A 27,758-nucleotide genomic window follows, 5' to 3' on the forward strand; every position below is an offset into this window, starting at 1 on the left:
AAATTGAGGCTCAAGCCTACAACTGCCTTAAGGACAAATATACACAGTGATACTGAAAAATTCTGGATTGATAAATGTGCTTATTTTCATTTACTAAAGTGAAAAGCGGACTTTTGTATATGCTCTGAAAATATATTTTAGAATATTAAAGTTCAGAAAATGAGAATGGATTTTAGTTAGATATAGACAGACATCTCTTGGAGATGATAATTTACTTCATTCCAGTCATGTACAAAGCCATGTATATTCCTTCTATTCTAAATAGAATGTTTTACTCAGAATAGCCTATCTTTTATATCTTGGTACTTGCCTCAGCTGGGCTTTTGAGAAAGCAGATGCTGACAAAAAAATTAAGAGCATGAGAGATGCACTGGAGAATAACAAGTCTGAAGGAAATGGGGTTAGGCAGGGAGAGCAGCCATAGCATGATGCAGATTATGTTTTGACAAAGTACATGCTCAACAGTTTGGTGAGTTTGGCTTCAGGAGGTCTGGTGTTACAGAAGAAAAGCTTAGGCATTGTCCAGCTGCCTAGCACAGTGAATGGCTGGATGCTGTCCAGAACTGAGCATCACTGCAGGCTCAAACCCACAAAGCCTACAGCCGGAGGATGCTGGTTGTCTGCATTCCTTACAGTTGAGCAGACTGAACTTTCCTGAAAGAGATTCTGGGGCAGATGTTTTACCCAGTATGACAGTGCAGCACACGTAAACATTTGGGTGGTTCTACTCGGAGGTGGAATTTGATTGGGTTAGCAAGAAGTGTTAGTCAATCTCAGTAAATTTCTACAGTTCTACTTGAGGTTGCTTAGGATACTGTGTCACATTAATTTTTTTTTAGGTAAGTGGAGTCATCGCTAAAAGATCAAGTGTTGAAAATATTACCAGATGTTGTTTAAGACCTCTTTAGAATATTGCCATTTCTTGAGTCAGATCTCTTAGAAGGGTGAAATAGGTTAAGTCTCTTAAATAGGTTTCTGTTTCATCCCCCAAGGACTGGCTCCCGGGGGGCATGTGAGCCTCTTGCTTCGCTGTGGTCATAGGTTAGTTGAAAAAAGTGATCGGGGCGCCTCTTCTGCAGATGATGAGAAAGCATCATGATTTCATATGGATGAAAAAGGTAGGACTGAAGGAAGTCAGGTTGCTAATTATGATATATCATTCCTTTACCTCTTCTTCACAGGGGCTGCACGCAGTGGAGAAGGTCAGGAAGGGGAGAGGTATTCCGACTGAAAAGGACTTGTGCAGTAGTTAGCACAGGGCCTAACACTGTGGAGGCTCTGGTGTCCACCGCTACAGAGCGGTGACTTTGCCATTAGTACACTTGCTCACTCTCTCTGGCCCTAAGTTTTTGTCTCTATTCAGTATTATTACAGTCCTGCCTACACCACAGAGTAGTGTGGAGGCTAAAATAACACACCCACAGTATCTAGATCCAGGCGATCTCACTGCTGTACGTCATTGCTTTGTCGCATTGTTCTCTTATAATTCCTCGCTGAAAACATTTTGTATCACTGAATTGTGTCATCTGCTCTGTGAGAGGTATTCAGAGAACCTGGGTTGGGGTCAAATGAATGAATTGATATACAGGATGTCTACTTTGAGTCAAGTCTCTGATTTTCAACGGCCTCTTTTTCTTAGAAGTATAAAACCTAGAGACAGGTGAACCTAAGTGGTTAATGAAAATAAAAGGACACAGAAATTCAATTCTAAATCATCTTTATAGATAACAAGCTATATAGGAATCTGATTCTTCTTTGCTAACATTAGGTGTTGTTTAGATCACAAAGGGTAATTCTATTCAGGGTGACACTGTAAGAGTTAGTACTTACACTAACAATACCAATTAAACGCCACTAGGATCTAAAATATATTACACTGAAACACATGAAGTAAATTAGCTATGACAATACCATCGCTTTTTATTATTGCTAGACTGGCAGTGCTAGCATTAGATATGATATTTCAAGATGACCCAAATGGAGATCTGATGAGTGATTTGAAAAACAAAAACAACAGGCTGCCTTAACTTTTCAAGCTAATGATTATCCAAAGATTATCAAACTTTGTTGTATCTTGCTAGTTGAACCAGTTATCCAGGCCCATCTATTGGGTTCCTTTCTTTCAGAATTCTCTGTACATGTATGAAAGCAAAGAGAGAGTTCTCCAGAATTCCCTCACTCCTCCCCTCAGGGGATCTCCATAGTAAGATAATTTCTGGAGAAAGGGCTTGGTTATCTTAGAAAAAAAAAAAAAAAAAAAGTTGGGCCAGATCAGGTGGGATAATAGTTCTCAGGATAAAATAAGCAGATGTTTGGGTTAAAAGGTGCCTTTTGCTGGTCCACTATACTCTTCTACTTGTTAGGGAAACAAGTGGTGTGCCTTGTATGGGAGTAAAAGATGCACCTACACAGCAGGTCATGTGTGGCTAGCCACAGCATACTAAGATGGCCCACCAAAAGTGATTCTTTACCATTAATGAATCTTAACGCTGAGTACTAGCACGGGAAAATCCTACCTCCCTTCATTACTTTCTTCTGTCCTTTCCATTTCCTACCTTTAAAGCCCTCTTTATCTGTAAGGCATTGGAATATGTTTGATGAGTCTTTGGATTTGTGAATCTGTTAGAAAGAAGAGGGAAAAAAAAAAAGAGGAAAGAGGTTGGTAAAGTTCTACACAGGATCTTCAAGGCAGTGAAACTACTCGGTATGAATTATAATAGCGCACAGTAATGGCATATTTGTCAGAACTCCTAAACGTACAATGCTCAAAATGAACTCTCTGGACTGTAGGTGATAACAGCATGTTATCGTGGGTTGGGTATTTGTAACAAATGTGCTGTTCTGAGGAAGGCTACCAGAGGGCAGAAACAATAATGTCTTTTTCCTTCCTTGAAAATTCACCGGGAATTTAAAGCTGGTTTTATATATCTGCATATACATATACCGGCATATCTATGTATATTTATACATATACAATATACCATACATAAAAATTGCCTCACTAATGATTTCGAATGAGCGTTTTAGGACTGCCCTGAGATGGATCTCTTAGAGGTGTTCTAGGCTGGGAACTAGCAAAAGGGCGACCTGTGCTCAGGTGATGGAGGAACGCAGCGCCTCCTCTCTCCCAAACGTTGGTCTCCGCAGTGACGGTGCACTCGCTCGCCCCACCATGAAACCTGCCCTCACGGAAAAATCCAATCAAGTGGGGCGATTTTTATTTTATTATTTTTTTTCCGCTTCTTTTGTCACCGCCCACTCCCGACAGGCTGACAACCTGGAAGGCTCCCGGGGACTTGCCTGACTTCTCCATCTCCTCCCACCTAGGGACGCCTTCGCAGGAGGGGCGCGGATGGGACGCCGGCGGAGCCAGCGAGCATGCGCGTCCGCCCCGAGCATGCTCAGTAGCGCGCGCGGCTCCCCGGAGCTCCGGCGCCGATCGGCTGGCGACGCCGAGGTCTGCGCCGCAGCCGAGGGAGCGACAGGAAGTGAGGCGGCCCCGCCGGGCGACCGCGGCGGCGTAACCCGGGGCGGCGGAAGGGGCTCTGCGGCGACGACGACGTCGGCTGGCGAGGCCGAGGGAGCGGAGCGCCGGGGGGACACGCCCGCTCGGAAGCCGGACCCCGAGGCGGGCAGGATGGACCACCACCAGCTGGGGACTGGCCGCTACCAGGTGGTGAGTGCGCGGGGCCCCGGGGACGGGGAGCACGGCCACCCGCGGGAGGACGGGCCGCGCCGCGCCGCGGGGGAACGGGGTAGACCCTTCGCCTTTCCAGCCTGGGCCGCACCCGACGGCCTGCTCCCCACCCATCTCCCCGCATCCCCGACCCTCCGACTTGCCCCGGGGTTATTTCTCACCCCCCCAACCCCCCGTCGCTTCCTTGGTCCCTGACTCAAACCCTGGGCGGTGGGGCGGAGTGCACGGACCTGTCAGGGAGGCGGTCGGGGGGAGGTTGGGGTAGGGTGGGATGCCGCTGGCCTGAACACCGGCTTTAGGAGCTGTGGACCCGGAGAGAATAGCTCTCTCTGGTGGGAACGCGCCTCTCTTCGGGTTAACCTTGCCCTTCTGCCCTTTTCCATTATGTTAGTACTACAGTGGTAGGTTGTTTTAGAAGAAATCTGTGTGTCCCCGCTTTGCGTGCGTGTGTAAGTGTGTGCCTGTGTGGGTTTTGGTCGGGGGTACAGCGTTTTATTAGGGGGAAAAATAGGCTAAAAAATTGGAGATAACTATTGTAAATATTACAGTCAGCAGTATTCACTTGCGTTTCGTTTTCACTAATAAACTTTCAGATAATTCAGTAGAATCTATCCACAGGGGAAGAGGCGAAAAGCGTACGTGCATGTTGTTGCATGTCGTTATAAAATTGTGCAGTTAGTCCCCTATGTCACCTTTCCTGTTTATTTTATTTGCATGTGTGTTGTCACCCAAGCATTTCTAACAAGTGCCTTTTGACCAGTGCGAAGGGTTGTGGAAGAGACTTAATTTTTTTTTTTTCCTTTGGTAAGATTTCCACATCGTTTGAGTTTATTTGCTATAACATGGCCAGGTGATTTAGATTATTTATTTATTTGTTTGTTTATTTTTTGAAATTATCTATTTTCAGAATGCCTTAGGGGGAAAAAGGGTTGCCAGTTTATAGCAGGTGCTTTTCAAGTTGTCAGTTGTGGGTGGCTTTATATTTTTGGACATTTTTCTTTTTCTAAGTGTTTGCAAAAATAAAATGTCACAGATACATCTTCGATGATTTGATCATTCACACTTGTTTTCATTTTCAAATATTTCCCATTTCTATTTCTGTCTTTTAGTAATATTAATTGATTTGAATTCTTTTTTTGGGTTGCTTTTCCTTATTGGGCTCAACCATGGCCAATACTTAAAATACTTTTAACTGTAAATAATTTATTATATTGCTCTTTTGCTTTCAGTAGCTGTAACTAATTAGACATTTTTCTCAAAATCTCTTCAGATAATGTTGGAGTTTACTGTTAAGTTTTGTCTAAACTTTCAAAGTAGGTAGAAAATTCCACATTTTTTCCTCCTTCAAAACTAAAGCTGTGGCCTATATAGACTTTGAATGGGTGGAGGTACTCCATAAGGGCAGAGGGCAAACTCAGGTCATTCCAAATAAATTATTTCTTTTAGGTAGAACATTATTTTTCTTTATAAGGGGAAACATTAGAGACTTTTATTGCAGTCTGAATTTGCATTTTGATTCTTTTACTTGTGAGGTTATGTCCTAAGTTTGTCTCTCTAGGGTAACTCTTAGTTTGCTGAGAATGGCTTTCTATTACATAACTGTGCCTGGGAACATGGCATAAGTACAACTGAGTTTTGAGTAGACTCTGTAGCTAGCTGTCAGTCTGGAAGCCTAGCTTATGTGATGAACAGACTATTTTATGGCTGCCCCTAGCTCAGGCCTCATTCTGAGTGATTAGTAATCTGGAGCAGTAAACAACTTTGGTTGTTGTGTGTTAAGATTGGGTCAGTAGCTAGGAACTGGACATAGGGGTGAGAAAGGCTAGTTTACTCTTATTTAAAGAGCTAAAACTCCACCCTGCACACTGTGTGACTCCTGCTGATGAGAACGACTTACTGACTTTAACTCATGTGTACACTGTATCTGGGAAATTTTTTCTTTAGGCCATCCAAAGTGTTTATTTTTCTTTCACTTTACACATTGATCCCCCTCCCCCCAGTTCCATCTGTTTCTGTTTCCTATGATTGATTTAGTTTCATTCTTTTCACCTGAACAAAATAGCCTTGCGTATATACACGTTTTCTTTGTCCATTTACCTGTTAATTGTCCTTCAGTTTCGTTTCACATCTTGGTTATTATTATTATTTGCCAGGCTGGCCCTTGTACATTCTTGTTAAGCACTCAACCAAGGAACTCGGGATCCTCCTGCCTCAGCCTTCAGGCACACATCATCATTCCTGGTATAGAAATTTTTTTTCCTTCCTCTGTCCTCTCTATAACAGTAGATAAAATATGCACCTGCAAAGTCTTAGTACTTTTCTAATTTTAGGAAAGAAATCAGACATGATGTTTACTTCCACTGCATTTGGGGAAATTTAGCTGTACTTGATAGGAAAAGAGCAGTGTGCCAGGTGTTAAGTGTTAAGTGGTTGGCTTGTTTTGCAGCTGCCAAAGTACATTCTGGCTTTGATGTTCAGTATTTTGAAGGCTCATGTACCTGCAGTAAGCTGACTACTGAGATTGAAAAGGTGTTCTGTGTATTGGTGGTGTTAATTGTAGCAGCAGTTTCCTGAACTGTGTCCTAGAACGCCAGCAATACGTATTCTTGGACTACATCTGACACACGGACATAGTGAGAAATTCTTTAGCAAGGACAGGAGCTTAGTTTTGTTCACTCTAGTTCTTTTTGATTTTTGACCAGAAAATGTTTTTTTTTTTTTTTTTTTTTACATTTTAAAATACCATTAGCATTTCTACAATGTAAGTTTTCTATGAAACATTATTTGAAGTATTTGTACTATAGAGGATGGAGTATTTTACTTTTATACTGGAGAATCAAAGTTGCTCCTGATAAAGCATAATAGGAAGGAGGTTTGAACTGCTAAAATTAAGTTAGGGAGCTGGGATGTAGCCCAGTGGTCGAGCACTTGACCTAGAGTGTTTGCCCACCAGGCTCTGGTTCTGTCTCTGCACTATAAAAAAACAAAAGAGGCGTTAATGTCATCTAGACTTATATTTAGGTTGCTCTGTTTGCAATGAAACAAACAACCTTTTTTCTCCTTTTTATATGTGTATGCCATATATGTGCTTGTGCCCAAGGATGCCAGAAAATCCTCTGGAGCTTTAGTTTCAGATCAGATGGTTGTTTGTAAGCCACTCAGTCTGAGTGCTGGGGACTGAACTCTGATCACATGAAGAGCATCAAATAGTCTTAATGATCCAGCTACCATTCCAGCCTCCTGTTTGGAAATATTCAAAAATTAGTTACTTCACATCTTAAAGCACAGTTTCCCCATATTAGCACAACCTCATATGTATTATTAATTATGAGAATTAAATACTGTAATACATGTAAAACATGGAGCAGTGGTTCTCAACCTGTGGCTCAAAGACCCCTTTGGGGTCAAATGACCCTTTCATAGGGGTCAAATATCAGATATTCTGTATAACGGATATTTAAAATACAATTTATAACAGCAGCAAAAATACAGTTATGAAGTAGCAAAAAAGTAACTATGGTGGCTGTGGGTGGTTCAGCACAAAGTGAGGAAGTGTATTAAAGGGTTACAACGTAGGAAGGTTGAGAACTAGAGACACAGGCTGGCACATACAAATAACTACTGTTTTCATAAGCTAATGACTTAGGCTGTTAATGTTTCGTGGTTGTTGGCAGAAAGCAGAAGACTCCTAAGTCAGAACAAATGGCGTTACTCATAGTGTACCGGGCAACAAGAACACAGCACATTTGAGTCGCTTTCCTCGTTCCAAAGTCCTGGGAGGTTAATGAGTGTTTGGAGAGACACAGCAGTGAGTTTGCATCATGTTTGAGGAAACCGGAGTCAAGGAGGAAGCACTTTTTATTTATGTATTTATTTTGTAGGAAGTAGCGCACATTGTAGCAAACAACAATGATGTTTTGTTTACCTTGCAGGCAGTGTCTGTGCTTGCTAGTTGTGACGGTTGTCTGTGTAACTTACTGCAGGGGAGGTTCAGTCATCGGGAACTGAAAGCTGTGCCTAGGCCAGTACCCTAAGCAAGAGTGCGGAGAGACTTTCAGACCCAGGACGCTGCCTCACCCAGGAGACCGTTCTAGTTAACGTAGTAGAAGGTGAATTTTAGCTGTAGTTGTTTGGTTTCATTTTCCATTTTAAAGAAATACCATCGTCTTTTACTTAATGTTGCTTTCTACTTATTTTTTTTTTAAATCCTGATTTCCATTACCTTCATTTGTTTCTTTTGAATTTATCAATATACATTATCTTTCTGACATTACTACGTTTTTACCTTGTCAGGCTTGCCCGGTTACATAATCTGATACTTCTAACCTCTTGCCTAATTTAGGTCTATCGTATACAGAACTTTGTCCTTGAAACTCCTTCCTTATTCCTGATATTTAGAAGCTTTCTTTTGACCTCTTTGTCTTCATTCTTGTGAGTTATTCCCAGTTCCTTGAATGCTGGTGCTTTCTATGCTATGAAATGAGTACTATTTTCCGCTGCGTGGCTGTCCTTTAGTTTAATTTTCGAATAGCACAAGATACATTCTATTAATATATGTTTGATTTTCTTTCTTCCTCCCCCCCTTGCTCAGAAACTTTCAGTGGTTTTCTTTTAAAACCCCACTCCAACATCCAGTAGATTTTACTTTTAAAACCTTCAATATGTAGAAATATGTGGAAACTGAAAGAATAGTTTGTTAACATTTATGCTTTTGAATGTCTTCAGTATCATTTAAAAATAGAATATCTTTAGTCTGTGAAAATTTCGTACTCATATTTATCCCTCTTCCTCCTAATCCTTTTCCAGATCCACTCTTACCAGAATCTCAACTTAGTGCCCTCTTTTTAATTAATTAGTTACTCAATTAATTAATTAATTTTGGTTTTTCAGAATGTAGTTTCTGTTTGTAGCCCAGATTGTCCTGGCGCTTACTTTGTAGACCAAGCTGAACTCAGAGATCTGCCTGTCTCTGTCTCCCAAGGGCTGGAATTAAAGGTTTGTACCACCACACTCATCTTTTTAATTCTCAAAATTTGAGACAAGGTTGAAAACTACAAATACCCAGTCTGTACCATTGTCATTTATAAATAAAACTCACTGCCATCATACAGAATATTACCATCACTCCAGAAAGTTTTTCTATAACCTTTGCCAGTCAATTCCTGTCCCCCAGGTGATTTTTTTTTCCCAATTTAAATAGACAGGCTTTCTAGTTCTAGAATGGTGTAGCACATAGAATAAAAAGCCGCTTTTACTTAGCGTGAAGGTTTTGAGATGAACCCAGGTTTACTGTAACTGTCAATGGATCATCTCTTTGCTATTGAATAATTTTATTCAGTACAAGTTGCATGAATATACTTTTCTTATCGTTACTTTGTTGATAGACATTTGGAATTATTATTATTATTATTATTATTATTTTTTTTTAGGTTTGGCAATTATAGGTGAAACTTACTAAAATTCTTCTGTCGTCTTTTTGTGGGCATTTATTTCTTTTGGATAGAATTACTGGGTAATACATATTTAATTACACAAGAAACCACCACAGCTAGACTTTATTTTTTTTTCGTCTGAAATAGTCCAGTTTTTTTTAAACTCCCCTTATCAATAAATTTTTGATCTTTAAAGGTTGGGTCATTTCAGCCTTTGAATTTTTTTCCTACTCTGATTTGTTTAATATTTGAAGTGTGTAATTCTTAGAGTACAGGTTCCTTAAGTGGGCCTTCCATTCCTGTGTAAAGTCACATCTCAGTAACCTCTCTCCTTTCACTTGATTGCTGATCTCTAGCAGGACTTACTTCTTGTTAATACTTCAATTATAGTGTTCTTCCACTTCCCTTGCTTTATATGAAGTCATATTGTAGTATATGCTCATGAAGTCATATTCTTTTTGTTGTTAATGTTTGTTTACGGGTTTTAGAGACAGGGTTTCTCTGTGCAGCCATGTTTATCCTAGAACTCTGTAGACCAGGCTGGCCTCAAACTCACAGAGATCCGCTTACCTCTGCTTTCCAAATGCTGGGATTAAAGGCGTATACGACCAGTGTCCAGCAAAAATCTTATTCTTTTTTAAAAATTTTATTTATTTTTATTTTATGTGCATTGGTGTTTTGCCTGCATGTATGTCTGTGCGAAGGTATTGGATCTTGAAATTACAGGTAGTTCTAAGCTGCCATGTGGGTGATAGGAATTGATCCCAGGCACTCTAGAAGAGCGGCCAGTACTCTTAAACACTTAGCCATATCTCCAGGCCCTAAAATCCTATTCTTAAGTGTAGGAATCCCTTTAAATCCATATAGAAGAGTTTTTTGGATCTGCCATTTGCACCAAGGCAAATGAAAAGTTGAGACTCACAATATTAGAACAATTGTTCTTTGAATTACATGGTTGTGTGTCGTCCTACCACAGAGTCTAATGTTTTCCTCAAAGACTCTTCAGGGGTTCTATGAAAGACTTGATTTTTTTTTTTTTAATCTTTCAAATAGAGTTTTACAATGTAGAAAAACTGTACCTGAGAAAGTTTCCACTCAAATTTTTGTGTATCAAGTAGATTACTAAGGTGTATAGCAGCACTCTGATGTGTTGTATTCAGTTATAGGATCAATAGTATGTTCCTTTGTATTGCAAGGGTAGATTGTTTTCCAGTGCACCTTAAAGTTCCCCTTGCTATTTCTGTGCATGTTGTAACAATTTTAACTGTGCTATTGGTATTTCATTATAATATCTATATGCATGAATCATTCACTTCATCATTCATGAGTATTGCTGCGTCAAATGCATAGCCTTATTAGATATATTTGAGCTGTTCATATTCTAGTACTAGTGTAATATATATGCAGTAACATTTATATTATAGATATTGTAAAAATACTGTGATACAGATAATTTATAAGCTTATCCTGGAAACCCGAAGAGCTGGCTCAGGAGTTAAGGGTATGTGCTGTTGCAAAGAACCTGAGTTCAGTTCCCAGCACTGTATGCCCCCCCCCCCCAAGCACTTCAGGGGGCTAGTTCAACTTTAATTCCAGAGAACAAAGGCTATGGGGAGTGGGTGGGCAACTCCAAGGATAGGTGTACATAACTGTTTGGAACTAGACACTTCAAGGATGCTGATTTGCATTAAACAGCATACTCCTATCATATGAATGGAAGCATAGTACCTAATTATCATATAGGTGGGTGGGGAGGGGGAGCTAGCAGGGAGCTGTGTCAAAGACCATAAATCAAATGTGGTTAGGGCCGTCTGTGTCTAAGGACACTCTCCAGATGAAGTAAGGCAGAGAGCAAGAGGCCGTGCTGAGGAGAGGGAGTCCTCTACCTTAATGCGCAGCTCAGAATGGCTATCCTTGCTATCCAGACAGGGAGGACTGCAACCTCAAACAGCAGGGTCATTCCAACGGAGTTTACTTTCATGGTCACCTGCTCACATTCACACACAGACATAAGTAAAAATAATAAAAATCTTGTAAAAGAAAATATAAATACAAATATGTAAACATATATAAATATAAAGGAGGAAGAAGCTGCTTTTTTTTTTTTTTTTGTTTTTTTGAGGTCTAGGTCTAGGCTTGAAAGTTTCCATAGTAAGGAGAACAAGGACTATTTCTAACAGGAACTCAATGGCTGGCTCTTTGACCTCCCCACCTCCCAAGGGAGGAGCAGTCCTGTTAGGCCACAGAGGAGGACTTTGCAGCCAGTCCTGAAGATACCTGATAAAACAGGATCAGATGAATGGGGAGGAGGTCCCCCCCTATCAGTGGACTTGGAAAAGGGCAGGGTGGAGATGAAGGAGGGAGGGTGGGAGGGGGAGGGAATGAGGGAGCGGGATACAGCTGGGATACAGAGTTAATAAAATGTAACTGATAAGAAAAAAATAAAATTAAAAACAAAACAAAACAAAAAACCATTGTGTCCAAACCCATGGACCCAGTATAAGCAGGTTCATTTCTGATTATCTAATAATTTGATTAAACTATATTTTAGGGCAAAAAAAAAAAAAAAAGAAAAGAAAAACCAATATTTATTAATACAAAAAAAAAGTTTAGAATTAAGTTTCTCTTGCATCATTTTTAGTCAGAGTAATTATAAGACCAGCCCAGATTCAAAAGGAGGAGGATGAAACTTCCTGCCTCACTCTTATAATTGTTTTGAGACAGTCACACTGTAGCTCAGGCTGGGTCCTGGAATTCCAGCTACTATCCCAACTCAGCCTCAGAAGTTCTGGAATTACAGGCATGAGCCACCACACTGGCTTGATTCCCATCTTTTGATGGGGTAGAGGATGTACCTGTGTTGAGGGAAGAAATTGATGCTGCTCATTTCTTAATTGGACATTTTGCCCTCAGTAAGTAAATACAGGATATTTGGGACCCTGTCCACTATGCAGGTGCAATAGCCAGGCTTTAATTTGACTGAACTAGGAAGATACAGTTCTTGTGGGTGAGTATTGCAGGTACACTAATGGCCTGCATGAGTTTGTTGGTTTGAGACATAGAAAGCTCTGAGGATTCTGTGAGGTGGGGCTTAGGGGTGGGCCAAAACTCAGAATAACTTGTATCTGAATTTGATAGGAAAATGAGACGCCTTGGTCACTCTAGTTTCTAATTTGTTTTCCATGAAAGCTGTCAGGTTCAGCTAGGTAACAAGACACAGTCAAATGAAAATGTGAGACTCTGGCCTAAAGTTAAAAAAAAAAATCAGTTCACTCTTTGGTAGTCTGTTGCTTCAGTTCATGGCAGATAAACCTCAAAGTCTAAGGGATTTCCACCATGCTAGGACATGCCATTATCTGAATTGGCAGTATTATAGAGGCTCTTTTGATTTGCTGGCTTAAAGTTTCAGACTGATGCTATGGCTACCACCTGGGAGAGCATGAACTGAGAGTCAGAGGGTGAAGCTGACTAAACTCTTGCCACGGAGGTATGAGCTGAGATTGCAAGTTTCTAGCAATGCCCCATGGCAGTGCTACTGGACAACACATACGAAATTCAGATTCAAAGAGTAGATTGTTAAGAACCTCAAGCCAGTGACCACAGATGATATTAAGTACTATTTTAAATTATGTGTATATATGTGTCTATGTGTAGGTTTATACATGAGTTCAGTGTTGTTGAAAGCTAGAGTTACAGGCAGTTGTGAGCTACAGGATCTGAGTGCTGGTAAGTCATTTTGCAACTTCTGCAAGAGAAGTAAATGCTTATACACTGAGCCATCTCTCTAGCTTGTTTTCTTTTGTTTTATATTGATTACTTAACTATTATTCTTTACTTAGTGTCCAGTTCACATTAAGATATTGTCTAGTTGAATGTGTATTGATAATATTATTTTAGAATTCTGTTTTATTCTATTTAGTCTTGACATGCATTTAAATAACAATGGAGTATATCTTTCTGATATTTATTAAAGTGAATTTACTGACGTGATCATTATAATTAATAGTATCTCTGCCTGCCATGTGATTTTAAGTCATTGTTATGTCCATGTTTTCTGGCATGTTCTTATGGTTTCTTTTAGAAGTTTGATCACTTAGCTGGAATTAAGGTGTGGGTAAAAAATCTTGTTAAAGACATGCCATGTGCAAGTTGGGAAATGTTGTAGTAGTTTAAGATTTACTATCAGATTATTTCACTGTTTTGACTTGCTTACTTCAAGATTTGTTTGAACATGAACAACTTAATAATTTTAAGTTCAGGAATGTGCTGTGTTTTCATTCATCTGTGATGTGTCTCCAGAATTATCCTTCACATTATGTAGAGAAATCCTGCTACTTGGACAGCAGCTTTGAGAATAAGAAAATAAACTGGAGTTTATTATGTAAAAGTATCTTTAGTGTGATGACATTAACTTCTACTAATAGACATTAGTCTGTTGAATAATGGAATGAAGACTCATTCCAATGGCAGTTTTTTTGAAAGTCATTTGTTTTTGTTTTTAACCTCAGATCAAGCATTTATTGAAGTCAGGTGACATTTTGTATAATTTCCTCCAAGAGACAAGGGTCTTGAGATAAAACTCAATACCTGTGAGTTTGCTTGTAATCGTAGCAAAAAGGCAAGTGTAGCTCATGTCTGTGTAGGTATTACATCCGTACACTCTTCAGCCATGTCTGACACTCTTTAATTCTCTTTTTTCTCTCTCCTTTGTAGGCACCATGCTAATCTTTGCCTTCTGATGTTTAAGTATACTATCCTTCCCCTTTTCTGTCTTCCTTCTTAGGATCAATTTCTAAACTTTATTTGTGTGTGCATTTACATGTTATTTTGCTCCCACTTTCTTCCTTCCCATTGGCCTTTTCCACTTTTTCCTTCCAAGTTATGTATGCCTTTTTAACACTATGCACTTATGTTTGTTGTAACTTTTATTTTGCAGTACATTTGCTTACTAGACTAAATCCAGAGGAAGCAGGAACTAGATACGTCTTGCTTATAATAGTATATTACATCGTTGTGGGCCTCTTTATAAGGATAAATAAATAACTCTGGAAGAAGTAAATGAGCTAGATGTGGTGACGCACACCTGCAATCTCAATACTTGGGAAGCTCAGGCAGGAAGCTTTGTGTTGAAGGTTGGCTGGGTTACACATGTCGTGATATTATCTCAGAAAATGAGAGCAAGCAAATATAGAGGAAAGAAAATGAAAATAAAAAGATGAATGTTTTTTTCTGAGTCATTTGAAGTGTAAATGTAGATATGAGTGTATTATAAAGTGAAATATAATCTTATAGAGCTCTGAACTGGAAAAGTAAAGTATGCTGTACAACCTGTATAACATTAATGTCATTGTTCAGCTTTAGGATAGATTCTGGGATTGTGTAATATTGCTAATTGTGATATTTTTACACAATGCCTCTCTTTAGCAGCCTACATTTGTAACATAGTAACCATAGGTAGATTATTCTATTTATGAAAAGGGGAATAGTTGTTTCTAAGTATTTTATAAGTAGAGAGTACTTAATCATTTTCTTCAACCATCCCATATAATGGAAGTCTATCTATCTACAGGCTTGGAGGACAAATGTCATTAATTGTAAATATAACTACAGTATTAAAATTACACCAGAGCAATACAGAAGGAGAGGCAGGGAGGATGGATAAATAATTCTAAGGGTGTTTGAAGAGACCATAGGGAATCATTTTATATTAGCCCCAAATTACATATAGTACACATTGAAGTATATGTATGTATATGTGTGTGTGTGTGTGTGTGTGTATTACCTTAAATGAAGTTATACCACTTGTCATAATAATGCTTTCTGCAAGAGCCATAGATTAACAAAAACTCTAGTACCATGTATGAAAAACCTCCTTTTAAGTTTTTGGTCTGTGGTGTCCATGACTCCCAAAAGAATATAGGCTATTGCTGTTGCCCTTTGTTGCCTCCCAGGAATGGAAGATAAGTCCCTAGTGCTGAAGACACCACTCACTGCTGACATAGGACTTAGAGGAGGATCTGAGCTAAAGTGCATCTGAAAGCCTCCTCTGAGAATTCCCCTTCACCATACTAGAGGGTGTATAGCTGCCGAGAGCCAACTGTGACACCTATGAACAACAAAGACCAGCATGGTAAAATAGTGACATTCATATCTTGGTGGTAACCAACAGCTGTCTAATTGGACTTAAGGTCCACGTTGCCAGGAGAAAAATCAGACCTGATATCATAAACCTAGTTAGTTGCCCAGGGTGAGTGAGGTCATGAATCTTAAGAGGAGAACCTACTGATGTCACTTTACTGAGTCAGTATAATTCCTAATTGTATTCAAAATACTTCTCGTATCATCAGAGAACCTACCCTTTGCAGCAGATGAAGAGTGTATTACAGAGAGCCACGGTTAGCCAAAATGTAGAGAACATCTGACCTTGGGGTACCCCAATTGGTACGTCTGCAATACACCCTCTACACCTAAGGCTCAGGGAACATCAAGAAAGAGGGGATGGAAAGAGGGGAAGTCTGCTGCAAGATTGTGTCTTCTAGACAGGACAAGGAAGCCACACCCTGAAATGTCAACAATATGGCTGCCTAAACAAATCTGAACAATATTAACACAAATTGACATTCTGATGTGGACAGAGGAAATGTCACAGGCCTCCAACTAGATGAGCACTGCAGGCAATTAACTCCTGAGAGTAGGAAAATTAGTTTTCCTCAGGAACGAGTCTTCCACTTGGTTATCCAATACCAAGTAGTCCCTCCTAAAATATATACACACAACACACTGAACTGTGCAGGGTATATGTCTTTGTGTTCATGTGTGTGTGTGCATGCGCTTTCCTTCATATTCCAGAACATTGTCTTCAATACTGAGAATTGTCTAGAGGTTTGTTGTTACTGATAGTTTGTCCTGAGTGTATAGTAACAGTAAGCAACAAAACATCCGGCAGTGGGAGAGTTGGCCTGTAGGAGGCCACTATTGAACTTCCTTCCTAGTTTTGTTTTTGTTTTTTCAGTGTTGGAGGTGTGAGATTTCTTTATTTGCTTTTTGTTCCCCCTAATATATATATATTTTAACTTCGATGTGCCTCTGTGTTGTAAGCTAAGTTTATGTTCTTTACTTGTTCTGTGGTTTCAGAGTTGTCATTTCTTGGTGAGCCAACCTTTTAATTGGGGCTTCCAAAGCCGGTGAATGCCATTTAGGAAACTATCGCAGTGGCTCAGTGGAAGTTTAATAGTGGTTTAGGGAGTGAGTTGGAAAGTTGGTTAGTTGATACCCAGTTACATTTAGCTAAGAATAAGTTCTGGTGTTTTGTGGCTTAGTTATGTAACTATTGTTAATGATTTATATTTCAAAAATGCAGAAAGGATTTTGCATATTTTGCTACAAAAAGGGATATAGAAGTTATAGATTAGGAAATAAGTTAATCTTTGTTGGCAGAATCTGTATAAATATGGGAGAACAAACAAAACTTGGAACTTAAAAGGGGTTCCAATAAGAATATGACAATATGGAAAAGTCAGCTTCTCTGTAAACAGATAACAGATGAAATCAGAAGTTGCTAAAAACTTTTGGCTCACATACTTTTTACATATATGCTTACAGTACCTATTATTGTAATTTCCCAAATGGAAACAACTAATATACCTTTCATTCAGTAAGTGCATAAACTGTAGTGCTTCTAGACAGTGACATATATTTAGATCTAACTTAAGCTATCCAGATATCAAACAACATGGAGTAAATGGCAGTCTATATTTCCAACTGAAAGAAGCCAGCTTGGGAAGTCTAGGTACTGTATGATTTCAACTGTGTGACATTCTGAAGACATTATTTTTGGAGACAGCTTAAAAAAAAAAAAAAAAAAGATCAATGATTGCCATGTCCAAGTGAGGAAAGAGGGAAATTGGGTGTACAAAAGGAGTTTCATTATAGTGAAACTTGGTGTTTGATGCTGTGAGGATTCATAGAGTTTCTTAGACGTTTATTATAAGCCACAAAATTGGCAGCACAACTGAACATTGAATGATACTGACCTGCATCATGGTGGGTTCATCAGTGTTTAACAAGTGTGCTGGTTAGGTTGGGGTAAACATAATGGAGAAAGGGGCTTGTACATGTGGGGCTGGGGTATATGGGAAGTTGCTGACATTTGCTGTGAGTCTAGATCTAAAAGACTCACCAAGACTTATTATATGGTAAATAACTTTAGAGGTATGTTATTGCTAACTGAAAGAGCATGAGAGTGAGCGAGAGAGCAAGAGAGAGTGTGAGAGAGAGTCATTGTATATGTTTACAGGAGTGTTTGTTTTCTGGTAATCTAGAGTTTCTCAACTTGTATGTTTAGACCTTGCCAACTTTTGAGCATTTTTGGTTTTGCATGCAACACTTATAAGGATCAGCCTTTTAATAGTATCTATAGTGGTATCTTGGTATTTGCTGCTTCCCAAATGACTCATCAGCAACGGCATGCCATAGTGACTAATGTCACTGTGCTTAGTTTTTCTTTAGGATTCTGTTCTTTTTATTATTATTATTATTTATTACAATTTATTCAATTTGTGTCTCGGCTGTGGCCCCTTCCCTCATCTCTCAATGCCACCTTCCCTCCCTCTTCTCCTCCTTTGCCCCTCCCGTAGTCCACTGATAGGGGAGGTCATCCTCCCATTTTATTTGACCCTAGCCTATCAGGTGTCATTAGGACTGGTTGCATTGTCTTCCTCTGTGGCCTGGCAAGGCTGTACCCCCCAGGGGGAGGTGATCAGAGAGCTGTCACTGAGTTCCTGGCAGAGAAAGCCCCTGCTCCCATTACTAGGGACCCCACTTGGATACTGAAGGCATATATCCAAAATATGCTCAACCATACAATGACATTTGCTCAACCACATTCGTAGCAGCTTTATTCATAATAGCCAGAAGCTGGGAACAACCCATATGTCCCTCAACAGAGGAATGGATACAGAAATTGTGGTACATTTACACAGTAGAATACTACTCAGCTGTTAAAAACAAGGAAATCATGAAATTTGCAGGCAAATGGTAGGAACTAGAAAAGATCATCCTGTGTGAGGTATCCCAGAAGCAGAAAGACACACATGGTATATACTCACTCATAAGTGGATATTAGTCATATAATATAGGATAAACATACTAAAATCTATATTCCTAAAGAAGCTAAACAGCAAGGAAAGACCCTAGGGAAGATGCTCAATCCTCATTCAGAAGGACAAATACGATAGATATTGGAAGCAGGAGAAAACAGGACAGGAGCCTACCATAGAGGGCCTCTGAAAGGTCTATTGATGGAGGAATCGAAGCAGATGCAGAGACTTTATATCTAAACTTTGGGCAAAGGGCATGGAATTTTATGAAAGAAGGGGGAGAGAGAAAGACATAGAGGGGACAGGAGCCCCAAAAGGAGACCAACAGAGTCCAAAGCAAAACAAAACAAAAAACAGCCCTGGGGTTCCTGACCCCAACCAAGGACAATGCATGGAGAGGACCTAAAACCCTGGCTCAGAGGATTCTATTCTTAGTCTCTCTGCAGGGAAGAATAAAGCTTTCTGTGAAGAAAGTTGGCATTTTGGTCTGATCCTTGGTAGTCTTGGTTCTCTATGTTAGCTTTGGTCAAATACAGTCATTCTCCTTTATTCTCCATGCTGCAGCACCAGCTATACTCAGTCATGGTCTTTCCCTAGAGCTTCTTAGTCATTAGAACCTATTAATCATTAGAACCTTAGTCATTAGAACCTGGGTATTAATGGGACTGAATCTGTTTACTGTATTCAGTATGATACTAGGAGCATATTAGATTTTAATAAGTGTTAGTTGTAAAACTAATTGATGACTATGTGACTAAATAAATAAAAATACATTATTAACAGAAATAAAATGAAGCTTAACAAGGTTAATAATGCAGTCAAACTTGTCTAGCTAGTAAGATATCTGTACCTTAAATTTAACTCTCCTGATATCAAATCATGTTCTTTTTTAATTTATTCAGTTAGCTACTACCCAATCTTGTAGAACAGGCTTTCTTAACTTGTGGGTTGGAGTCCCTTTGGGGTCAACTGACTTTTTCACAGGGGTCACCTAAGGCCATCAGAAAACATGGCTATTTATATACTGATTCATAACAGTAACAAAAATAGAGTTATGAAGTAGCAGCGAGAATAATTTTATGGTTGGGGTCAGCACACCATGAGGAACTGTGTTAAAAGGTTGCAGCATGAGGAAGGTTAGAACTACTGCTCTAGAAGCATATGAGATAGGAGAGTGCATCATGCTTGTTTCTAAAATGTCAGCCACATGCTTGTGACAGAATGTACCGTGACAGAAATGCACCAGGTTAGGTGCTTTAATACCCTTAAAAGTAAACTTAGCCAAACCCTTCAAGTATTATCTAGCTTCCGTTCAGCTCTTAGGTCTGAGCAACAGTATCTATTGCTCAGGATCCAGTTTTAGCTAAGAGTCTTTGTTTATGTTACTTTTCTATTGCTGTGATAAAAAACCATGACCAAGGCAACTTATAGAAGGAAGGGTTTGTGGATCCAGAAAGATAAAGTATATCACTATCATGGTGTCAGGTTGAGGATAATGGTAGAAAGCAGGCAGACATGGTACTGAAGCAGCAGCTGAGACCTGCCATCCCAATCCACAAACAGGAAGTAGAAAGTACACTGAGAGTGGTAGAGCATCTCTGGACACCTCGGCCTCCCCTCTGTAACACCCCATCACCACCAATGCCACACCTTCTAATCTTTTTCTTTTTTTTATTGATTATAGTTTATTCACTTTGCATCCCCCCTTTACCTCCTTCCCTGTTCTAATCTTTTTCAAACAATACTTCCAACTGGGAGCAGGTATTCAAATATATGAGCCTAAGGGAGTCATTCTCATTCAACCACCACAGTCTTTAAAGAAAAATATGGATTCCTCAAAAAGAACAGGAATGGATGGTCAGTGAGGAAAAGAAGAAGGGAATGAGTAGATTAGAAATCACGGAATAAAATTAAACATCTTTTAGTATATGTTTGTGTGAGGAAATGAAGGGTGAGAGTTCAAAAAGCAGGAAAAGAGTAATTTTACATGGGGCAGGTTTTTGTTTGCTGTTGTGTTAGTGTGATATAAATAAACTACATGTGGGTGATGTAGGTAGACTAAATCAGAGGAATAGCTTAAATAAAGAGAAACTCCGCTGGGAGACAGGATCTTTTTGGTACATTTGTCTGGTATTGGAAGTGAAGAATATGAACTAGGAGAGTTGCCATAAGACATAAGTTTAGGGATGCCGGGGAAAGAAGTTGAATAATAATAATAATAATAATAATAATAATAATTATTATTATTATTATTATTTTAATTAAGAACTTTTTCCTTTGTGAAGTAGGAAGCAAAGATTTGATCGTAAGTTTTCTGGTTGGGAATGGGGGAAGGAGAAAAAAGTAGCGAATACCCACCCCCATCTGGAAATGAGATGACTAATGGTTACCCTGCTGGGCTTGGGCACTAAATCATGGCAACATGGTTGTCTGGTCTGTTTTCCTTCCTCTGTCAGAAAGTAACAGCCTCACCGTGATGGGTCTGGGCAGAATAGTTGTGCCCAAGATAAAGGACTAGAGAATTGGTGGTACTGTTGCATGGGTTGTTCGATTTATTTTTCAGGGGCTGGAGCATAGAAGGTAAAACCAGGAGGTAGTGTATGGAGAAATAGACTCAGGACAAGTAAAGCAGCAGGTGTTTAAGGGCTGAGAGGCTGTGATCAGAAATGTGGTGGTTGTCAGATGTGCTCTTTTCAGATGCACTGCTAAGTGATCAGACAGGCACCGTAGTTTCTGGATACTAAACTCTAGGTACCATTACTTCATGTTTTGTGGCAGAGGGGTTAGGATGATTTAGCTGTTTTGGTCAAAGTAGGATTTAAAGTCAGGGAGATGATACTGGGACAGGGTGCTGGCAAGTGAGAGTAATTTGGACTTACTATTATTAGAATTCTACTGCCGAGAAGACCATAAGAAAAATGTTTCCAACAGTGGGAAATGCAACTTGATATTTACTCACCGCAGTAAAGAAATTTAGAACAAGTCATTGTGAAGCAACATTAAGTTTATGAATTAGAGGAGAGTGCACACAGCATGCATTAGGGCCTGGATAGATGGCCCAGCGGTAGAGAGGAGTAGTCTCTCGAAGAGGACCTGGGTAGCTCATGGCTGTCTGTGCCTCCAGTGCTAGGGGATTCTACATCCTCATGCAGACATACATATAAGCAAATATATGCAATGCACATAGGAAAAAAAAAAGACGGCACTAAAATATCATAATTTTTTGTGCAATTTTTGTATCTTTTAAGATTACTTTGTTCTAGAGATACAATCTGTAACTGTTTAAAGATTAAACTTTAAAACAATAAAATTTAAAAATAAGGTACCAAGGTTTATTTTATCTAAAGGATTTCCTTTGTGAGATTGAGGCATAGTTTATACAGGGTGTTGCCCATGTTTATGAATTATAAAGGATTAAGATAAGATTAAAAATAAAAATTCACAAGGGTTTAAGACGTGTTTTGACCTTAGCATTGTTCATTAACTGTTTTAATGTACTTGCTTAAATTGTTTCGCAAGCCCATGGTAGCTCAGTCTCCAAGTGGGTACCCTAGTAAGGGGAACAGGAGCTGTCTCTGACATGAACTCAGTGGCTAGCTCTTTGATCACCTTCCCCTGAGAGGGGAGCAGTCTTACCAGACCACCGAGGAAGATAATGCAGCCACTCCTGATGAGATCTGATAGGCTAAGATCAGAAGGAAGGGGAAGAACTCCCCTATCAGTGGTCTGGGGAGGGGCATAGAGGGAGAAGAGGTAAGGAGGTTGGGATTGGAAGGGGACCAGGGAGAGGCTACAGCTGAGATACAAAGTGAATAAATTGCAATAAATAAATAAATAAATGAATAAATAAATAGATAAATAGATGAATAGATAAATAGATAAATAAATGAATGAATGAATGAATGAATGAATAAATGAAAATGTTTCTCAAAAAAAAAAAAACCAAGAGTGTAGTCACACTGTCTTGTAATGTAGTTCTTTGCATTGAAATTCTTGACTCAGTGAGACACTAAAAGAGGGAGAGTGAGTGGGCTTTTTATTACTCATGTTTTCTACATTTTTATTACCTTTCTACCCTGCCTCAAAAGGGTCTGGCAGGCTGTCTGGCTGTGCGGACTTGAAGGGTGGTTTATCATCTACAGCTGTAGTGTCCCAAATAATTCTGTTCTTGTATGTAGGAAGGCAGATGGGAGGAATAGAAGGATGACGTTGTATGTGAGCAGGCCGTGAGGGACACACAACTGTCCAGGCAGGAGGATTCTGTAATGTTCCAAGTGCTGAGTGTAGAGTAAAGGAGTTAGTGGTCACATAGGGTTTCTAGAGCTAAAGTGGAAAGTAGATCAGTGTTCTGATCTTGTAGTCTTTCCTGACAGTGTTTTGGAAAAAGTTAGGTCAGTTGCTTTGTAGCACAACCTACAAATGTCCTGATTTTAAAAATCAGTCTTTTACCTACTGGCTTTAGGGTTCATTTACTATTCTTGATTGAAATAGCAACTACAATGGTTGTGAAATGGTAGTTTCCTAGTTCATCATTTCTGTAAGAATTTACTATTTTTAACTCCACAAGGAAGTGCTTTTCCATTTTCCAGTTTATTCATTTGTATCAGATTGAATTCACAGATTGATACTTTATTCTGAGCCATAATTGCATACTTACTACTTTTACTTAATAAGTAAGTATCCAGATCATCCCAGTTTATTCAGCTGTGGCCTCTTTGGTCTCTTCCTGTGTCTTGGCGACATGCTTGTCATCACTTTGGCGTTTTCTTACCATATGGCATTTAAATAAGGCAGTGGGTTTGAGTTCTTGAATTTGGTTTGATTGAAGGGTTGTTTGCACTCATAGGTGGGACAGCAGTGGGAGAAACCTGCTTTCTGCCTGCTGATGCTGCCCCACGGCCATTTCTTTTAGGGCTGTGTACAATGTGTGTCAGCCTTAAATACTTCTGAGGAATAGACAGTATTAGTTCAAAACTGAAGCAGAATGTCTGTTTTTGTTTGCTTGTTTTTTGTTTTTGTTTTTGTTTTGAGGCAGCGTCTTTCTGAGTGAGGAGCTTGGCTCAGATTATATAGGTGAATATATGTGGTTTATGTACTGTGTGGGAAAGAGGGAAGAGTGCTATTACAGGAGGCAAAGCAACGAAAAGCCCTTATGAAACTTTTTGACCTTTAAGCTGAATTTCATTACTAAATCATCACACAGAAATAGATATAGGCACTTATAGTATAGCCTTTAAGTGCTGTGAGATGGTTGACTGAAACAGTCACATCATATACGGATTTATGTGCCTGACTTTTCTCCTGACGATGGCAACAAAAGGTTTTGAATACTGTGTGGATTCTGTGATGATCTTGTTTAGTATCATGGGAAAATTGTACAGATACAAGATTTCTTATAACCTGATACTTGTTTTCCAACTTATGGAAATACCTTCAAACACAGAAATCACTTTATTATATTATTTGTCCCCCAACTTTATCTCTTTTGTAAAGATCTTGGGAAAACACAGACTAGTAAAAAAGAAAATGAAAAAGTATTCACAGTTTGCAAAAATTCATTCCACCTATTTTGTTTATTAGCAATCAGTTTGAAACAACCTTTTGTCTTTTAAAATAATGAGGATTGAATAGTTTTATTGAAATAACCATTTGTCTTAATTTGAAATTGTAATAACGGGACCTGGTGAAGTGGCCTCAACAGTAGTAGCATTTGCTGTAAAAGTCTGGGGACCTGCATTCAATCCCTGGTCCCCAAATACATATCCTCTGCCCTCCACATGTGTGCCGTGGCTGGTGCATGTCCACATCTACCCATCACTCACACACACAGAAAGAAAAGAAATTTAAAAATGAAATTGGATAATATCTGATTCATTTCTTGAGTCTATTATTTCCTTCAGAACACAATTAAAACGCTTATATTCTAATGATACATCATTATTCTTTATATTATTTATTCATTATATTCTTATTTATTCTATATATTAATTGTTATTAGTGTTAGTACTTTCATCTGTTCCCCCAATTCTGGTATTTGCATTGTTTTTAGTTTTTTTTTTTTAGTTAGTTTTTTTTGGGGGGGTGGATATAAAATTTGCTTTCTGTTTACCAGGAGTTATTTAGGTTTTAGTACTATATTTAGCCGTAGTTCTACATTAAAAAAAAAATTGATGTAGCTTTTCTGTTTCTTTGTTTTTTATTTTGCTTGCTTCTTTTCTTGCTTGAGAATTATCTTGAAGCAGTTTTATTGCAAGGACACAAGAATGCCGCCATGTGTTCCTTGACTGCTTTTACGCTTAAAACTGTTCTTGGCTTTGTGTTTGGAAGACAGTTTGGCTGGCTCAGTTTAAAATTTTTTTTAATTATGAAACATTTTCACCCTAAGTACAGATGTGTATTGCCATAGAAACAACTGATGTATTTTGTCGTCTTGTTTGAGCTCTTGCACATCTGTCCGCACTTGCCCATATTGCAAGCCATCCATGCCCCAGTCTCTCTGCCGCTCCTAAAGCTCCTCCTATTTATGCTTTCTTTACTTTTACTGATTACAGAGCATTTCTTCTGTACAGTGTATACTTTAGGATTTGAGTATATGAATTGCGTTTGTTACATTATTTTGCTGCTTTTTTAAAGATTCATTTTTATGTGCATGTATGTTTTGCCTTTGTGTATGTTTGTGTAACTTGTGAACAGTATTTGTGGAGACCAGAAGAGGGCATTGAATCCCCTGTATCTGGAATTACAGACAGCTTTGAGTTGCCATGTGGGTACAGGGAATTGAACCTGTGTCTTCTGGAAGAACAGCCAGTGCTACTGAACTATTACAATTAATACAGATTTAATTTCCCAATTTAAGTGGTGGTTTCTGTTGTATAAATCATGGTATATTTATGTAACAGTTTATGTGGTATAATATGTAACAGTATATGTATATATAACATATAATAGTGATATATTTATATAATAATTCACCCATGACATACATGTATACATAGTTTCTCACTCTTTTGAAAAATGCTGCCTTGAGTGTGCCTATATGTGTCTGTGTAAATGTAAGAATTTTCTGGTATTGACATCTAGAATATAGGATCATCGGTTATGTACACATCCAGTTTTGGTCAGAATTACAAATTGCTCTTTAATGTGGTTAAATTAATTTGGCCTTTACTAGTGGGTACTTAAGTCTGTTCTTTCCATTGTGCAGTTGTTATGTTTTGTTTAAGACAGGAGTCTCTGTCTTGCGTAGCTTGGCTGTAACTCCCTATGCAGACCTTGAGCTGGCCTTGAGCTCAAGAGGTCAGCCTGCCTCTGTCTCCTGAGTGCTGGAAGTAAAGCTGGACCACCATACCTGGCCCTCATGAACAGATTTTCTAGGGACATTTTTTTACTTTTGCTATTAATTAATCCTACTTCTGTTGTCTTAGTCAATAAAATTTAGGTTTTTTTGATATATTCTTGGTAATTTGTACGAAAACATTGTTTAGTTTCTTGTCTCTCTATTCTTTAATAGAGCACTTTTCTTTAATGAGAAAATCGTATCTGTGGGTGGATGTTTGCTGCAGTTCAGTGCTGTAAGCCTCTCTCTGTGTATGAAGAGTAGGTACTAGAGATCCATAAGAACTTTGGTGTTTCCTTTGATTTTCCATAGCAGAGGGAGAGAGGAAGGGAGGCAGAGATGGAGGGAGGGAGAGAGAGAGAGAGAGAGAGAGAGAGAGCCTCTGTTTCTGTGTATTGGTTGTTGTTTGCTTTGTTTTTGAATTCTCTTTCCTGTTGGCTCCTATCTAGCTGTGTTAAGAATGCCATCTCTAGAGGAGTTATTTTAAAGATGGGTGCTACAGAGTTTGAGTTTACTTCTTTTAAAATTTATTTTTTTATGTGTTAAGGTTTGCCTGCGTGTATGTCTGTGTACAATAAGCATGCCGCATGCCTGTGGAGGCCAGAAGAGTTTGTTGTGTTGGATCCCTTGGAACAAGGATAACAAAAAGTTGTGAGCTGCCGTGTGGGTATTGAATCAAACCTGGGTCCTCTTGGAAGAGCAGCCAGTGCTCTTGACCCCTGAAGCATCTTTCCAGACCCTGGAATTTAGTAGTATAGAGTGATCTGTGGTTTTGGAAAAGTTTAATTGAGCATAGATAACATTACTTGAGTAAGCTCCCTCTTCAATGAAAAAACTTCTGGAAGCTTAGGGGATTGTACACACCCTAGGCTCCGCTATTTGATTTAGTGACTACTAAAATGAACACCGCATACTTCCTAAACATCTAGGGTTATGATCTGATTAGGAAGACAGATGCTTTCAAGCCAAGATCTCAAAGCCTGTCAGCATTGTTTCTCCACCTGTGGGCACAACTCCTTTGGGGTTGTGTATTAGATATCCTGTATATCAGATATTTATATTACAGTCTATAACAGTAGCAAAATTACAGTTATGAAGTAGCAAGAAAATAATTTTATGGTTGGGGAGTCACCATAACATGAGTGGTATTAAAGGTTCGCAGCATTAGGAAGGTTGAGAAGCACTGTCCTAGAGCCTCATGAAGCAGCACTGCCTTGGGGCTTCCTGGAAGAGAATGGGTGCAATTAAAGTTGCTAGCTCCTGTTTGTTGTTTGTGCTTCTGTAGACCTTACCCCTAACGAATGTTCTGATTCTGATAGCTAAAAGGGACATGTTCCAAGTCCAGTGACATGTTTTATTATTTTTCTATGCTTAGAGGTTTGATATCTCAGCCTTTCATTAAGAAATGTGCTTTTAAGACAATTTTAGTCTTCAAACTTCACCATCTACCAGTTTGCTGACTTATTTTTAGTTCATGCAAATTAAAAACTTTCTGGAGAATATGTCAAAGTGTTCTTATTTAATTTGATTACAGGCACAGAAAAGGAGTAAAAGCTTTTATTTTGTTACTATTATGAATCCCTGTATGGAATAGAATGTATTCTGGAGTATAAAGTCATCATTGTAATCTTTTAAAAACTCAACATTTAACTGGCTTTATGAAGCCAAAAATTATCTTCTAAACTTTTTTCTGCTTGAAAAAGATGCTATAAAGCATTTTTATGCTTTATAGCATCTTTTTCATCAAAATTTCTAAATTTTGGTTCTCAAGCCATTTAAGGAAGGGAAGCTTAAAAACTAGAATTTCCCTGGATTGTTATTTCTAGTAATACATGATTTGATGGAAAGTATGTTTGTCTTGAGCTCTGTTAATTTTTACGGATACATACCTTGATGTTTCCTTAGTTGTGTGGAAACTTTCCATTTTTACCTGCCTTTAGTTACCTACTATTGAGTGTCTTTTAATTAGGTCACCTTGTTATTTTAGCTTTGTCTTTGTCTGAAGTACCCTTCCCAGAAGGAGGGCCTTGTTGGGTGTGGGAGTCATTTGCTTTGCCAAAGGAAAATGATTAGTGATACTTAGTGTCTAGGTCTGCAGTGGGGATGGCTAATGCTCACCCAAAGTGCCGTGGATCTGTAATGAAGAAGGAACGAAAGCCTTTTAGGGGAACAGTCATATATTTTCATTAATTGCT

At 38.9% G+C, this 27,758-nt stretch overlaps 1 protein-coding gene across 1 annotated transcript in view; it reads left to right on the forward strand.

Moving 5' to 3' along the window:
- The first annotated feature begins 3,281 nt into the window (after positions 1-3,281).
- Ndfip2 (Nedd4 family interacting protein 2) overlaps positions 3,282-27,758 on the forward strand; it is a 50,776-nt gene continuing 26,299 nt past the window's right edge. Inside the window, exon 1 of the mRNA XM_055609739.1 lies at positions 3,282-3,676. Coding sequence (XP_055465714.1) covers positions 3,353-3,676 — 324 coding nt within the window. The 5' untranslated portion in view covers positions 3,282-3,352. The remainder of the gene's footprint in view (positions 3,677-27,758) is intronic.

Source organism: Psammomys obesus, unplaced genomic scaffold, assembly GCF_907164565.1.
Source record: "Psammomys obesus unplaced genomic scaffold, mPsaObe1.curated_primary_1811, whole genome shotgun sequence".
NCBI classification, from domain to species: Eukaryota; Metazoa; Chordata; class Mammalia; order Rodentia; family Muridae; genus Psammomys; species Psammomys obesus.